The sequence below is a fragment of the Peromyscus leucopus genome, chromosome 5 (genome assembly GCF_004664715.2).
Source record: "Peromyscus leucopus breed LL Stock chromosome 5, UCI_PerLeu_2.1, whole genome shotgun sequence".
NCBI lineage: Eukaryota > Metazoa > Chordata > Mammalia > Rodentia > Cricetidae > Peromyscus > Peromyscus leucopus.
The window spans coordinates 128,778,464-128,793,621 of record NC_051067.1 but is presented as its reverse complement, the minus strand read 5'-3'; the positions used below and the strand labels follow the sequence as shown (position 1 = coordinate 128,793,621).

The following is a 15,158-nucleotide window of genomic DNA, read 5'->3' as shown; positions in this document are numbered from 1 at the left end:
GTGCATGTGTGTGCATGTGGGCACACACACACACACCCAAACCTGAGAAACATCAAGGACATTGGGTTTGGCATAAATCTCCTGCCTAAAAGGTGCCCTGTGAAGGACAGCAGACCGAGCTATGATTATCGCTCTAAGAAAGGCAGACACTGAGCCAGTATGTGGATCTGCTTAGATGAACTGGACAAGCCTCTCTGGTTGACTTATGGCCTCTGTGAAGCATCCATGTCAAACACTGTTTCACATTGCCTGCTGGACAGATGACACTGTGAAGTGGAAGCAAGCAGTGATCTCGTGGCCTCTACCCCAAAAACAATGTCCTTTAAATGACGTTGATGTGGTGACCAGGGCCGACGCTGTCTTCTCTAACCTTTCTCTCTTTGCTTTCAGCTTGGGGACCTGCTTCACAAACTGCAGTTTGTCCTGGCCTATGTGGCCCCTTGGCAGATGGCCTGGGGTTCTTCCTTTCACGTGTTTGCCCAGCTCTTCGCCATCCCTCGTATCCTTTCTGCTTGCCCGCACCTGCCAAGCGGAGGTTTGCATTTTTCAGGCACGAGCTTTCCACTGACCTGGCAGTAACAGCATTGTAAAATCTGTCCGATTACATTTTAATGGGTGGAGGAGAGGCACTCTGGGTCTCCTCCAAGCCACTTAACCTTAAAAGACATTGTGTCATTCTGGACTCTGCCCACTCCTTGATGCATGCTCAGTGGTTATTTGTACTTTTTTTTTTCACATTTTATTTATTTAGTGGGAGGCATGTGCCATAGTGTAAGTGTGAAGGTCAGAGAACAATTTGTAGACATTGACTCCCCTTCCGACATGTGGGTTCCAGGAACAGAGCTCAGATCATCCTGCTTGGGAACAAGTACCTCTACCCACCAAGCCATTTTGCTGACCCAACTTTTATTTTTTTCTGAGCCACCCATTTCCAAAATCCAGGTGGGCAGTGAGAAAGTTTGCCTTTTAAATGAAAATAACTGATTAAATAATTGGGTTGACTTATGCAAACTTGTACATATCTATTTACCCTTAAATGTTACAGATAGAGTTAATGACTTCAATATTTTATTTATTATATTGTGATATAGTTATTGTATCTACTTTATCAATATTAAGAAATCTAGAATTAGATACAAGTAGAATCACCCCTAAATACTTTTGGAGACTAAAAAAATTAATCATGGTCGCTAGGCAGATCTGGTTTCTGTACATTTTTAATATGTTTCTATAATGATAATTAGCTTTAAATTGATTTAATTCAGTTCAAAGCAAGTTGGAGATGCCATTTCTAATGATCACATTGACACAGATAACTAAGTTTTATGCCCAACTGTAGAGAGTCATAGAAAAGTTGCTTAAAGAAAGCCATTCATGGTGACACACACCAGTAATCCTAGCATTCAGGAGGAAGAGACAGGAAGATTGCTTACAAGTTAGGTAGGTCAGATCTACATAGGTCCAGGCCAGTCAGGCTATATAGCCAGACTCTGTCTCAAAACTACGACCAAACCAACAAAGAATGCACCAGAACACACTTGAAGAGAGATTACTACAGTGTTTCTTGATGTCAGCCTAAAAATCCGTCCCTCAAGGTTTCCGGTGCCACTGATTTTAGACTTTCTATACCCATGTTTCTGATCACAAGGCTCAGAGCCACTGCCGTCAGAACCCCAGGAGGAACCTGTAAGATGAAGAGATAGATTCCTGGGCTCAGCACAACTTCAAGGTCAGATTCAAGGGGTGGTCTTGAGACAGTGTTCCAGTTTTGTTTCTGTTGCCACGGCAAACACTGTGACCAAAAGCAACTTAGGGAGGCAAGGGTTGATTTGGCTTACATTCTAAGTTACAGTGGAATTGTCACTGAGGGTAAGTCAAGGCAGAAACTCAAGCAGTTAATCCATCACACCTACAACTAAGAGCAGTGAGAAAGGAATGCATCCTTGCCTGCTTGTTCTCGCATGCTCAGCTTTCTCTACACAGTCCAACCCAGGAAATGGTGTCACCCATATTGGAGGCAGGCCTTCCCACCTCAATGCACAATCAAGACAGTCCCTGATCTGAACAATTCCTCCTTAAGGCTCTCTTCCCAGATGATGCTAGGTAGTGTCAAGTTAACAGGTAAAACCAACCAGTACAGATGGATGCAGAAACTGTGGCTCTGTTGGTGTCCTCTGGTGACGGTAGCATGGACTAAACTCTGACAATGCACTCTGGGTGCTGTTTGCTGCTGTGAATGAGGCTTTGGTTCCCATGAAAATTTCAGAAGGCTAATTGGAATTCCTCACAGGAAATTTCTTACGCAACCTGGTGATCAGAACAGAAACCTACTTGTGATAATCACTAAGCAGTCACATATTCTAGATTTTTAAAGTTTTAAAAATTCATTACAACATTTTTTAAATCATTCACCACCTCTGGCTCTTACAATCTTTCTGCCCCTTCTACTACATAGACCTCCCCCCCCAGTCTTGAGAGAAGAGTGTAATAAAGACATCCCACTCAGGGCTGTATACTCCAAACTCTCAATCTGCATATTGACCAGTTGTATGTCTGCATGTTAATTACCAGCTGCTGCAAGAAGAAGCTTCTCTGATGGGGTTTGAGTTTGTACTGATCTACAGGTATAGCACTATATCATTAGGAGTACTTATATCACTGTGTTTATTTAGCAGAATAATAATAGTAGGTGTTCCCATAGGACCTATGGTCTGTTTAGTCTCATGTTCGTGGCCTCATTAATAGTATGAGATGTGAATTCAATTCCATGGAGTAAACTTTTAAAAGTTGTTGGTTAACCCCCTAATACTTGTGCCGCTATTGTAACAATGAGCATATCCTGCAGAAGGATTATTATTGTAGCTTGCAGGGTTCATAGCTGGGTGAGTGAGACTGATGATTACTTTCGCATAGCATGGTATATTCCTGTTCTTAGACCTATGTTGATATTTCTAAATCATTTCAAGGTATTTTGGCGGAATAAGCTAAGAGGATAAAAAATGTTGGTACCATCCTTCAACTGCTAGCCATTTTGTTTTCCTAAACAGAGCCCTTTAAACAAAGATAGGGTGAAAGACTGAGGTGACCTCTTATTTCTGATGTATGTCTGAGGTTTCTCATCTGGAATTTCAAGCTTATTTCTTCAATGAAAATCATCAATGACTTACAAATGCATAGGTGAGGAACCATGGTGACAGTTTAAAGTGGGAAGCTCAGATCCCCAGCATTTCCTGACTGGTGGAACTTCCCATCAGTATCTGTGCTTAATAGGTAAGCATGGACCCAAGTCATTCCTCACGGCTCCCTGGCTTGGTTGCCTGTCTGTTGGGTTCACACCAGAACCTGTGTCGACTACTCAGTCAATCCCCAGAGAATCAAATAAGCCAGCATGCAGCATGGCTTAAAGCGGTGCTTCCTTTTGTGGACGCCTTCTCATGAGACATAGAGACATTAGGGCTGCTAGAACTCACATAACAAAGGCTGGATGTATTGATGGGCACTTATAATGGGAGAGGCAGAGGCAGGCAGATTCCTGGAACTCACTAGTCAGTCGGCCTAGCAGCCCACTCCATGAGCTCTAGGTCAATGGGAGACCCTGTCTCCAAAAACAAAGTGGCAGCATCTGAGGAAAGACACTCAAGATTGAGCTCTGACCTTCATATGAATATGCACCCAAGTACGTACACACACACACACACACACACACACACACACACACACACACACACACGGCATGCACACATGAAATGGAGACACTAAAGATGCATATTGTATAGGATATTTGACAACCAGTTTTAGAATATTCCATCCATCTCTTCCCTGAAACTGATCCTTTAATGACATCACTTAGTCCCTTCTGCTGAGACAAGGCCTTCCAACTGCCCCTATGCTGGCCATTGCCTCCAAATCTTCTTGTCTGCAGACCTCTTGATCCTTACTCAGCAATGAAGGTCAGGACTCTTAACATCCAGTGTCCACATGAGATGAAGGATGGAGAAGCTGGGTATACATAATGGTCCAGAAAAAGGTGTCAGGCCCTAAGTCTCAGCCTGGATCCCAGCTAATTGCCAAACGTTAATGATCTCATCACCCACATTGAGAACAGACTCATTTGCTCTATTTTGGAACTGAATTAGCATTCCAGCCAGCAGGGCACTGGTGGATAAATTGCTTTCTCCGGTTCTAGCATGTTTTCTCCCTTGCCACCTCCACGGGCTTCTGAGCTTCCAGCCTCTGGGGAGAAAAGCACACCCTTTCAACATGTGTAGACACCGTGCCCAGCTATCGTCTCCCCGTAATTAGACAGACCTCCCTACATTACCGCTACTAAATGTGCATTGTGGGAAGGCAACTTCCACTTGCCACAACCCTTTAAGCTTCTAACAATTTTCATAAAGCGTTTAATTACTGGTGGAGGATTTCCTTTTAATAGTACTTCTAACCATTGGTCATCTGCCTTGTAGGCTTTCTGTTGGAAGGAACTGAAGGAGGCTTTGGTTGACCCCTGCTCTAGCAGCCACTCCAGGGTCTGTATTGGTGCTACTAGTCACCGTTCAGCTGAATACTTCATTCATTGTCCCATGGAGAGTCTCTTCATTCATTCCCTTCCTCTGGCCTACACCACTCCTCCTCTAGAGTTCTCCGCTTTTTATTTTTAGTGTGTGTGTGTGTGTGTGTGTGTGTGTGTGTGTGTGTGTGTGCACATCTGCACATACACGTGGAAGCTGGAGGTCAGTGTTGGACTCTTTATTGATAGTTTCCTTGTAGCCCAGGTTGGCCTTGAATTCTTGCTGTAGCTGGGGATGACCTTTAACTTCTGTTCTACCTGACTAGTGCCAAGATTACAGATGTGTGAAACCCTGGCCCATGGAAATGGTGTTTAAAACTCTGATGATGACAGCATGTATTCTGCCTTAACCCCATTCTTCCAGACTCCGCCATGCTTTTCTTCCAGGCATTCGCCACCTCGATCTTCTCTACGCCCCTGAGCCCTTTCCTTGGGAGCGTCATATTCATCACATCCTATGTCAGACCAGTGAAGTTCTGGGAGAGAAGCTATAAGTAAGAACCTAACATCCCTGCTAAGTCGCTATATTCCATGTGTCCCAGCACCTACTCTCTGCCCCTCTGGGATGTTTTGGATTGTTCCTATCCACTGGACAATGGGGCTGATCCAGGTTCCCATGATCCCCCAGTTCACAGTATGAATTTATGATTTGCTGCTAGTGTGGTGAATCAGTGATCTACTGCTGGTGCAGGGTGAATCAGTGATCTGTTGCTGGTGCAGTGTGAATCAGTGATCTGCTGCTGGTGCAGGGTGAATCAGAGTTCTACTGCTGGTGTAGTGTGAATCAGTGATCTGCTGCTGGTGCAGTGTGAATCAGTGATCTGCTGCTGGTGTAGTGTGAATCAGAATTCTACTGCTGGTGTAGTGTGAATCAGTGATCTGCTGCTGGTGTAGTGTGAATCAGAGTTCTGCTGGTACAGTGTGAATTAGTGATCTGCTGCTGGTGCAGTGTGAATCAGTGATCTGCTGCTGGTGCAGTGTGAATCAGTGATCTGCTGCTGGTGTAGTGTGAATCAGTGATCTGCTGCTGGTGTAGTGTGAATCAGAATTCTACTGCTGGTGTAGTGTGAATCAGTGATCTGCTGCTGGTGTAGTGTGAATCAGAATTCTACTGCTGGTGCAGTGTGAATCAGTGATCTGCTGCTGGTGTAGTGTGAATCAGAGTTTTCTGCTGGTGCAGTGTGAATCAGAGTTCTAGTGCTGGTACAGTGTGAATCAGTGATCTGCTATTGGTGCAGTATGGCTCAGTCACCTGCTGCTGGTGCAGGGTGAATTACAGAATGAATTAGGGTTCTCTAGCTATGAAGGGAAAGAGTTAAGTAGCCAAAATTCTTAGCTGTTAACCTAAAGGATGTGATGGGCAAGTCATGGCCCATGTTCTTTGATGTGCTGGGATTTCTTTGTCATGATGCTCCTGTGAACATTGGAAACTCAGCTACATGATGCATACACCAAATCCACTCACCACAGCTCTGTGTAGATGCGTGCATCACTGAATCTGTAGAACACATTTATTCACTTTTTCCTTGACTATTTGGACCAGCCACCAATTTCCCCAGGAAGTAGTAGTAGAATAGAGTATTTTGTTGTTGTTATTTTCTGGTAATGGTAATGGAACCCAGAGCCCACAACACACTGAGTCCACTCTATCACTCTTCACTATAATGGCAAAATCAATACAGACACAATGGCTTACTGAGAGTCCTTTTTTCTTTTTTCTTTTTCTTTTTTTTTTTGAGACTGAGTCTAATGTGTTCCTGGGCTGGTCTCAAAATCCTTATGTAGCTAAGGATGGCCTTGAACTTCTGATTATCCCAGTCTCTCTCTGCCCTGCTGCTGCTGCGATTACAGGCTTGCACCCTCTTTAAATAGTGTGTAAAATCGGAGCCAGGACCTTATGCATACTAGGAAAATACTCTATTGACTGCCTAAATCCCTAGTCCCTGCTGTGGGATTTCAAAGACCTCTTAATAAATTGTCCAGGAGGGTCGAGGTCTGTTGGGAGAGGAGAGCCTTGAGCCAAGTCCCTTCCCTAGGCAGAGGCCTTGCTCCTCCGTGCTGGGCTTACACTCAGCAGAACTTTGGTACTTAATCTTGTGCCTTTTGTGGCTCAGAGGCTGGCCTGGAGGTAGGAGACCACGGCTTTCAGTTCCCACTGTGAAGCAATTTATTGGAGCGTAAGCGTGTGTCCTGGTGCAGGCAGTGGGGTATGCGGATCAAAGCACAGCCTTGCTTCCACATTGGCAGTCTCAGGCCTCTTCTCCCTGTCTGTAAGATGCAGGTGACAGTGAGACCTATCTCATCGACTCAAGCAAGGAGAAAACAAATTAGTCTCTCAGCACACATTAAGCACCATGTGAATCCAAGCTAGTGTGATCCTCAGGCAGGCTAGGATGGCCGCTCTGCAGAGGGGTCCCATTCCCACTCAGGGCTGAGATGAAAGGTGCTTACCAGACCGAGCACACACTTCCCAGAAGTTTAGGTTCAGGTGGAGCTGAGGAAAACTTAGCCTTGCCTGCCTTCCTTCCTTCCTTCCTTCCTTCCTTCCTTCCTTCCTTTCTTCTCTGTTCATTTTTGAGATAGTGTCTTAGCCCACCCTGGGTTCTAACATGATCCTCCTGCCCCAGGCTCCCCAAGTATTAGAACTGCATGTGCAGGCCACCAAGCCTTGATTCTTCTCTGAAGTTCAAAGCAGGCAGCTTTGGGAAGGGTAGTACGTTTGTTCATTTATGTCCCTTTAAGGGGATTCAGGGAGGGACTTACTCACTCCAGCCTCCAGTTCCATTACTCTGTAATTTCAGTGAATCTGTCCACAAGGTTCTTGGACAAATGATGACACTTTTCCTGCTTGGTTGTCATTATTGCTGAGGCGCAAGTCATGAAGCTGTGTGATGAGGTGTCCCATTGCTGTGACAGCTTTGCTGGACTTGGGAGAGCCAGCCCCAGATCCATCACTGGTAATCACAGGTACAGGGGAAGTGGGACCAGAACGGCAGCAGAGGCAGTGACTGAAGTCCTCAGCTTTCATGTTCACTGATCCACTTCTCATGTCTAAGGGAGTCATTTCAGCCTCGGCAGCCACTCTGTGCAGTCCTGTTTTCCTCATCCCATACAGCAGACCAACAAGACCCTGGCAAAATACATGGCTTCCATGAGGTCCAAGAACAAGTGAGCAGGCAAGAATATTTGCCCAAATCTGCCCTTCTTCTGGTCCCTGAACACTTGCCATTATGTTCCAAAGCCTCTCGCCCTTCTGTCTCTGTCTCTGTCTCTGTCTCTGTCTCTGTCTCTCTGTCTCTGTCTCTGTCTCTCTCTCTCTCTCTCTCTCTCTCTCTCTCACACACACACACACACACACACAGAGAATATACCTAGAACATACAACCACAACCACATATATATGAACCATGCACACACAAATGTAGTATAGACTCAGAGGACACACACATATAGAATATACACATACTCTGAGCACACACATAAACACATGCATACAGAGAGAACACACAGAGCACACAGAGAGAACATATGCATACATGCATACACATACAGAGAGAACACACAGAAACACACACATATATAGAATCTACACATGCACTTAAAACAGAGAGAGCATGTGAGCACACCACACACACACACACACACACACACACACACACACACACACACACACACACGTTTGAACATGCACACACTCATCACCCAGCAGTTTCCAGTGAAAGTATTCGTCCCAGGCAGCCTTGGTCACAGGAGGCATATCTGGAAGGAGAGGCCACGAGCCTACCCTGTCTGATTGCCTCCCTTCAGGGGAATCTGAAGCCATCCTGCAGACTCCTCCAGCAGCAGGAGAGCTCCGGGCAGACGTTGCCTCTGAGCTTCTTGAGATCCTCAGAGAGGCTGGTGCTGGGTGACTTGCCCCAGATCCTCCTGACAGTACCTATGCTGAGCTGTCAACCCCGTGATTCCTGTAAGAGCGTGAAAACATAGAGCCTGTCTTCAGCTTACTGGAGAGCACAGTGAGAGACCACGGGGCAAGGTCCCAATGAGTCATCAGCTTGCAACTTCATTTGTCCCCATTCCCAAAAGGAATGCCCAAATCTTCCTTGTGTCCCCTACCTAGGTTCTCAGCAGCTCCACTATCAAGAAGAGGGGAACACAAGCAGGGATGTGGTCCTGAAGACCCTCAGAAACACTGAATGACATCTGAGGGTTTTGAAAAGGGATCACGCTAAGAAATCCTGATGTAGTTTTCCTTAAATGGGTGATTGGAGGAGATTCCTATTCCCACCCATTCCTTCCTGCTCCAGCGTGCCAAATAACTGCACACATCTGTGAATGGGGAAGGGATGCAAAGCTCCTTCATCCTCCTGGGAAGGTACCCAGAGTTCTGTGGAATGTGTGGATTTATGGGGCTTGAGTAATACGAAAATCCATACACGCTGCTTTGAGGGTTTCAGTTTGTGTCTCCATCCTCAACATCCATTTGTTCAAATCCTGCCCTCTCACTTCATACTATGGCAGGAGGAGGCAGGACCTTTGGCAGGTCATTAGGTAAACCCTTGTGAATAGATCTGTGTCTTCTTTAATGAGACAGGAGAGCTCTCTGGGTCCCTTTCTGCAGTGTGAGGACACAGTGGGAACTTGGCCATCTGTGGTCCAGAAGAGGCCTCTCCCAGAACCCGTTCACACTGGTACCTTGGCCTCAGACCTGCAGACTCTAGTGCCGTGAACAGTAAGTTCCTGGTCTTTGTGAGCAGTTGAGTCAAGGAGGCGTCGTGACAGCAGGGTGAACTGGTTAAGACAGGATGCAAGGGCTGCCTGGCAGCAGAGACTATTTAAAGACCAATATGGCTGAGCTTCCACAGGAGCATAAGGCGAGACTTAACAGACACCAGGCAAGACTGGACGAAGCCTGAACAGATGTGTTAACATGGAGTAGGGGTCAAAGGGAACTCAACAAACCTCAGCTTAATGTCATGACATGTGGGACAAATCTACAGGGTGGGTGCATGTTTTGGTCACACTGCTAAGCTGGCATCAGGCCACAGCCAGGTAAGAGGCAGGTGGTGAGAATGGACAGCAGAGCCAGTGCAGTGTGAAGAAGGATGTGAGATCTGGAGTCCAGAGGTCCCAGTCGGAGGGTACATCAGAACTGTGGGATATAGGGTCCTTGATGGAAGGGGGTGTGATGGTTACACTTCATAGTCAACTTGACGAGATTTAGAATCACCATGGAAACACACCTCTGGGTGTGTCTGAGACGGAGCTTCTAGAGTGGGTTAGCAGAAGTGGGAAGATCCACTCTAAGCAGGGGCAGTGTCCTCTGATGAGCTGGAGTCTTGGACTGAATAGAAAGTGGAGATGTGCTGAGCACCATCATCCATCTCTCTCTGCTTCCTCACTGGGATGTAGTGTGACCAGCAGCCTCACGCTCCTGCGGCCATGCCTTCCCCACCGTGATGGGCCACACCCTCAAACTGTGAGTTGAAATACGCCCCTCCTTCCAGAAGTTGCTTTGGTCGGGTGTTTTGACTCAGCACTGAACAAAGGTAACCAGCACGTGGCAGCCTCCCTCTCCCACTGATTTGACTGGATGGGGTGCAAACCCAACGCTGGCGGCAGTCCTCTGCTACCACAAGACTAGAACCAGTTGAAATGAAGTGCCCACCACAGCCTCAGGTGTCTGAACAGTCACAAAACACACAAGACTCATGAGGCCTCTGCCAAGGTGCTACAAGGAATAATTGCTGAGGAGAGGAGACTCTTCGGTGGAGCTGCCTACACATTGGATCCAGGGATGCAGCTTTCATAGGTCATTACTCATATTGGGGTGATGATGGCAGCTGCCTTTGAGTCACCCACGCCCCTATAATCCCCCACTCATGATCTTGTAAATAATTCCAGTTTGACCCAAACTAGAATTGAGGGAAATTGTTTCTCTGCTCTGGTGAAATGTTTGTTCATCTCTTTCCAGGCCCTGGATTCTTTTTGCCTGGAATCCCAGGTCTGTGTCTGAGTGAGCAAAGTGATGATGAGCGTGGCCTATCCCTGCCATTGTGTGGCCCATGAGCAAGCTCTCACACAGACCCCAGGGGCCAGGATTGACACTAGAGCCTTGACAATGAGCAATTGTGTGGATACATTTTAGAAGAAAGCAGTCTTTGAGGAGAGATAGTGCGTTGGGTTTCTCCTGTGGCTGCTTGGGGCTTACTAGCCTTCCTACTAAGGTGTGTGGGTTTTCTTGGAGTCCAGTTCCATCTTGCTGAGTGGCAAAAGTGCTTGAAAAGTGCAGAGTTGTGAAGCAGGCCATGCGTGGGGCTGTGCACAGAGCCAAATGTGCCCACCTGCTCTCCAGCTGTCTGGAGCTGCTGACTCTTCAAGGGCACCAGGTTACTGGGCTCAGAAGGGACTCAAGGCGGTGGATAGCTGAAAGAGGCTCCTGAGTTCAGCTGCAGGGGAGCTCTGTTCTGAGGCACACACAGCAAGCAGGCAGAGTGGAGGACACAGCTTTTCTAGTGCTACAGCCTTGGAGAGGATGCTGGTCGATGCCTCACAAAGAAAGGCAGGGGGATAAAACAGGCAGGAGAGAGAGAGAGGGAGAGGGAGAGAGGGAGGGGGAGAGGGAGAGGTTACATGTGTGTGGGTATGTACATGTATGTAGAGGTCCAAGGACAAACTCAGGATTTGTTCTCCAGAAGACAGCCATCTTGTTTTTTGCAACAGGGCTCTCCTTGGCCTGGAACTCACCAAGCAGGGCTAGCCTGGCTGGCCAGCAAACCCTGGAGCTGCCCTTGTCTCTGCCTGTCTGGATTACAAGCAGGCATCACCAGGCCTGGCCTTTTCTAATGTAGATCCTGGGGAATGAACTCGGGTCCTTGTGTTTTCAAGGCAAGCCCTTCACCAACTGAGCTCAGTCCCAGCCCTGAGCTACACAGCCCTGAGCTTTTAAAGCTACACTTACCTCTTGTGTGATTTAAATATACCCAGGACAAGAGGCTTATGGGACATGTCCCGGGCACCTGGTCAGTAAGGACTCCCCAAGGCCTGGAACTCTTAGCAATGCTGACCAGAGTGCCCCCCCCACCGTGGGAGGGGGAGGGGCCAACACTCAAGTGGCACTAAAGGCCACACTGCAGGACACCCTCATTCTTTCCGCAGAAACAGAGTGGGCTGTGGAAAGGACAAGTGGGGCGCTGGGGTGACTTGGGCTTGAGGCTTTGTATTTTAGCTCATGCCACAGAAGGCTCTGTCTGTCCTTGGTACCCAGGGGGACACTTAGTTATGTGGGTATAAGAAAACACTTGTTTTTTTTGTTTTGTTTTTTGGTTTTTTTTTTTTGTTGTTGTTGTTGTTTGTTTGTGGGGTTTTTTTTTGTTTTTTTTTTTTTTTTGTTTTTTTTTTGTCTTGTCCCTTTGGAAACCTTCTGTCAACATCTCTCCTCCTCGGAGGCCCTGATGATAAGAGTGACTTACTGCCAGGGCTTTCTCTGTGATCTTGATGAAGCTCACAGAGCCTCCTTCACCACTTTTGTTGATTCAGTTCATATATTTTGAACTGAGTGTCTGTGTGCGCGTATCTATGTGTGGGTATATGCATGTGAGTGCAGGCGCCTGCTGAGGCCAGGAGAAGGCCTGGGGCCCCCCTAGAATGTGGAGTTACAGGCACCATGAACCACCTGATAAGGGTGCCAGGAATCGAACCTGGGATTTCTGCACGAGCAGTGTGTGCGCTCAACTTCTGAGCCATCTCTCCGGCCTCCCTTCACGGTTTTTAAGTGAAAGATGAGCAGTAACAGAATCATCACAAACGCGAGAGTTGGGAGGATATTGTCCAAGGCACAAAGACCCTGGGTGGAGCACATCCCTTTGCGTGCTGTTTCAGATTTTTGTATCATCGGAGCACATTTTGCCACAGCCAGGGAGGTCTTTGTGAGAAAACTGTGTATACTCTGAGGTTTGGGGGGAAAGGAAGTTCTTTGCAGATCTTAAGGATAATTCTTTTGGGGCCTAGGAGATAGGGAGATATCTCAGTGGGTAAAGATGCTTGCTACCAGGCCTAATGACCTGAGTGTGATCCCCAGGACACACACGGAGGAATGAGAGAGCTGACTCCTGGGAGCTGTCCTCCACCTACGCACAAACTAACTGAATAAATGTAATAAAAAAAAATCAGTGAAATTATTTGGGTAGAAAACTTTAGAATGTCAGGAAACCTCCTTTGAGGAGCAGTTCCCATGCTATAAGACAGGCTTCCAGGTTGCAGTCTTCAAGAACTGCTCCCCAGCCCTGCCCCACCCCCATCCCAGTCAAGGAGCCACTGGAGGGGGCAAGTCAAGGGGATGGGGGGAGATGTACCACAGCTGGGAAGAAGGGGTGTGCCAGCTGTGTGGTGCCCTCTGACCCTGGAGCTGAGAGTCAACACAGCCTGTTTTAGTATCTGAAACATCCAACTTGGCTGGCGGTGGTGGTGTACACCTTTAACCCAGCACTCAAGAGGCAGAGGCAGGTGGATCTCTGTGAACTTGAGGCCATCCTGGTCTATAAAGCGAGTTCTAGGACAGGACAACCAAGGCTGTTACACAGAGAAACCCTGCCTTGAGAAAAAAAAGAAAAAAGAAACATCAAATTTGAGGCAAATTTCCTTCTAATATTGTCAAAACTTAAAAAAAAAAAAGTCTAGATCTTTTTCTGTACAACTGAGTTGTGGAATATTGTTTTTTTTTTTTTTTAGGTAGTTATTATATATCACAACTATTTTTCCTCTGTGTATATATGGGTTTATGGAATATTTTAAGATTGCAGAAATCTTACTGAAAATTAAATACCAATGAAAGTGGGGGGGGGACGACAAAAAACCCTTTCCCAGATCCACCTGTGCAGGGACATCCCCGCCTCTTCTCTCCCAGCACAGCTCACGTCCCCAGGGCAAACCGGCCTGTCCCACACTGGCGTAAGTGCTCACCTTGCTTCTTTAAGACCATAGTGACATGCGTGCATCTCCTTGGATTTTATTCCAGAGGTTCTCTGATGTCCTTATTTGCTCTTTCACACAACAGAAAACTAGGGATAAGACAGATGAGGTGACTCTCTTTTCTGTACCCCATAAAAGTTTAGTAAACAAAAATTCCAAAGCAAGCTTGCAAAAGGAAGTTTAAAAAAAAAATACCCTGGAGATAAGTGAAGTGGAACAGAAAAACAATAGAATAATTGAAATCCAAAGGTGGACTTGGAGATCAGCAACACTGTGGTCCTGCCAGGGCTAGAAGATCCATCCCTTCCTAACCATAGGGATAAGGGCTGGCTGTCTTACTCCAGTCAGGAACATTGGCAGCTTAACGTATGGGGAAGTGTCTCCATGAACAGCCACTGTGTGCTGGCAAAGAGACTGTGAATTAGTGTCAGCAAAGAAAATGACTGTAAAACTACTTAAGTTGCACATTTGAACCCATGTGACAGAGCAGGTGATTGGCTTTGGAGGTATATAAGGTGGGACAGGACTGTCAGGAGGAAGCCATGCAGAGAACCTCGAAGCAGGTCAGCTTCTCTGGAGAGACCTCTTAGAGGCCTGCTAAAGCCCTTACCTAGACCTCCAGGCTGGCACTGTTCACAGGACACAGGGACTTTGTAAGGCAAGTTTTGGAAAACTCTCGGCCACGGGTGCATACCCAACTGACTTGCCTGCATCCCAGAGATGGGGACCAGTGAGATGGAAGAAACAGATCGGATGTTGTGTGATGGGACAGTTAAGGCAGAAATCCAATTACAGAAATAATTAGCACCTTTGAGTTGTGAGCGCCAAGTTTCCAGGCGGACCTCACTGGAGGAGAGCTCAGGTTGCCCAGAGCACTGGAAGCTTGTCTCCTGAGAAATGGAGAGTGGCCTAGGCCAGGGGTACCGGGTGGCCGGGCTGAGCTATTGCTCGTGAGGACTTAGTGAGCTTTCTGCATTCCAAAGAGGCTGTCACCTTCTGGAAAGATAACACTGCCGTGGACAGAGCTTTAGAAAGTGTCTCAATTCCCTAAGGAGTTGGATAATTGACTTTCTTTTGGCTCGGTCCCACTTTAAAAATTGTTTCTTCTGCAGCTGGAAATTCCATTTGTCCGAGGTCTTAAGGTGAAATTAAAATTCCGTTTAGGGACTGAGCATGCAGACGTGGGATTTCAACCTTCATTACGAAGGGTTGTGTTGTTTGCTTGGTTTTCTGTTGCCCTGGGCTCTGCTGTTTTGAGAGATGCTGTGAGGCTGTTTGGGAGGGAAACTGAAGCAGGATAGTGCAGTGTACTGGGATTCGGGGCCTTTTGAGTTGCATCCAAAGATCTCTTCTCTGCAGTCCTTCTGGAATCTTCACCAAGTTCACACTGGACCCGACCTAGATGGTTGGCACACGTCTGAGGCAGACAAGGAAGCAAATGGCGCTTTTGATTTTTTTCCCCTGAAGACAAACCATTTCATTGATTCAAAATATAATCCCATCCTGGGACTCTTGTTATTAGTTCCAATCCCCGGGAGGCAGGTTCAGCCGGGAGGTCTGCGTTCCAGTGACTTTCCTTGACATTCCTGACAAAGGCTCATTGTTGGTTAAATCATAGTGA

General features: G+C 46.9%; 1 protein-coding gene across 1 annotated transcript in view; it reads left to right on the top strand.

Moving 5' to 3' along the window:
* The window catches only part of Pcnx2 (pecanex 2), a 154,992-nt gene that overhangs the window by 101,858 nt on the left and 37,976 nt on the right, over positions 1 to 15,158 (top strand). Inside the window, exons 22-23 of the mRNA XM_028889810.1 lie at positions 391 to 499; positions 4,932 to 5,061. Of these exons, the coding sequence (XP_028745643.1) occupies positions 391 to 499; positions 4,932 to 5,061 (239 nt within the window). The remainder of the gene's footprint in view (positions 1 to 390; positions 500 to 4,931; positions 5,062 to 15,158) is intronic.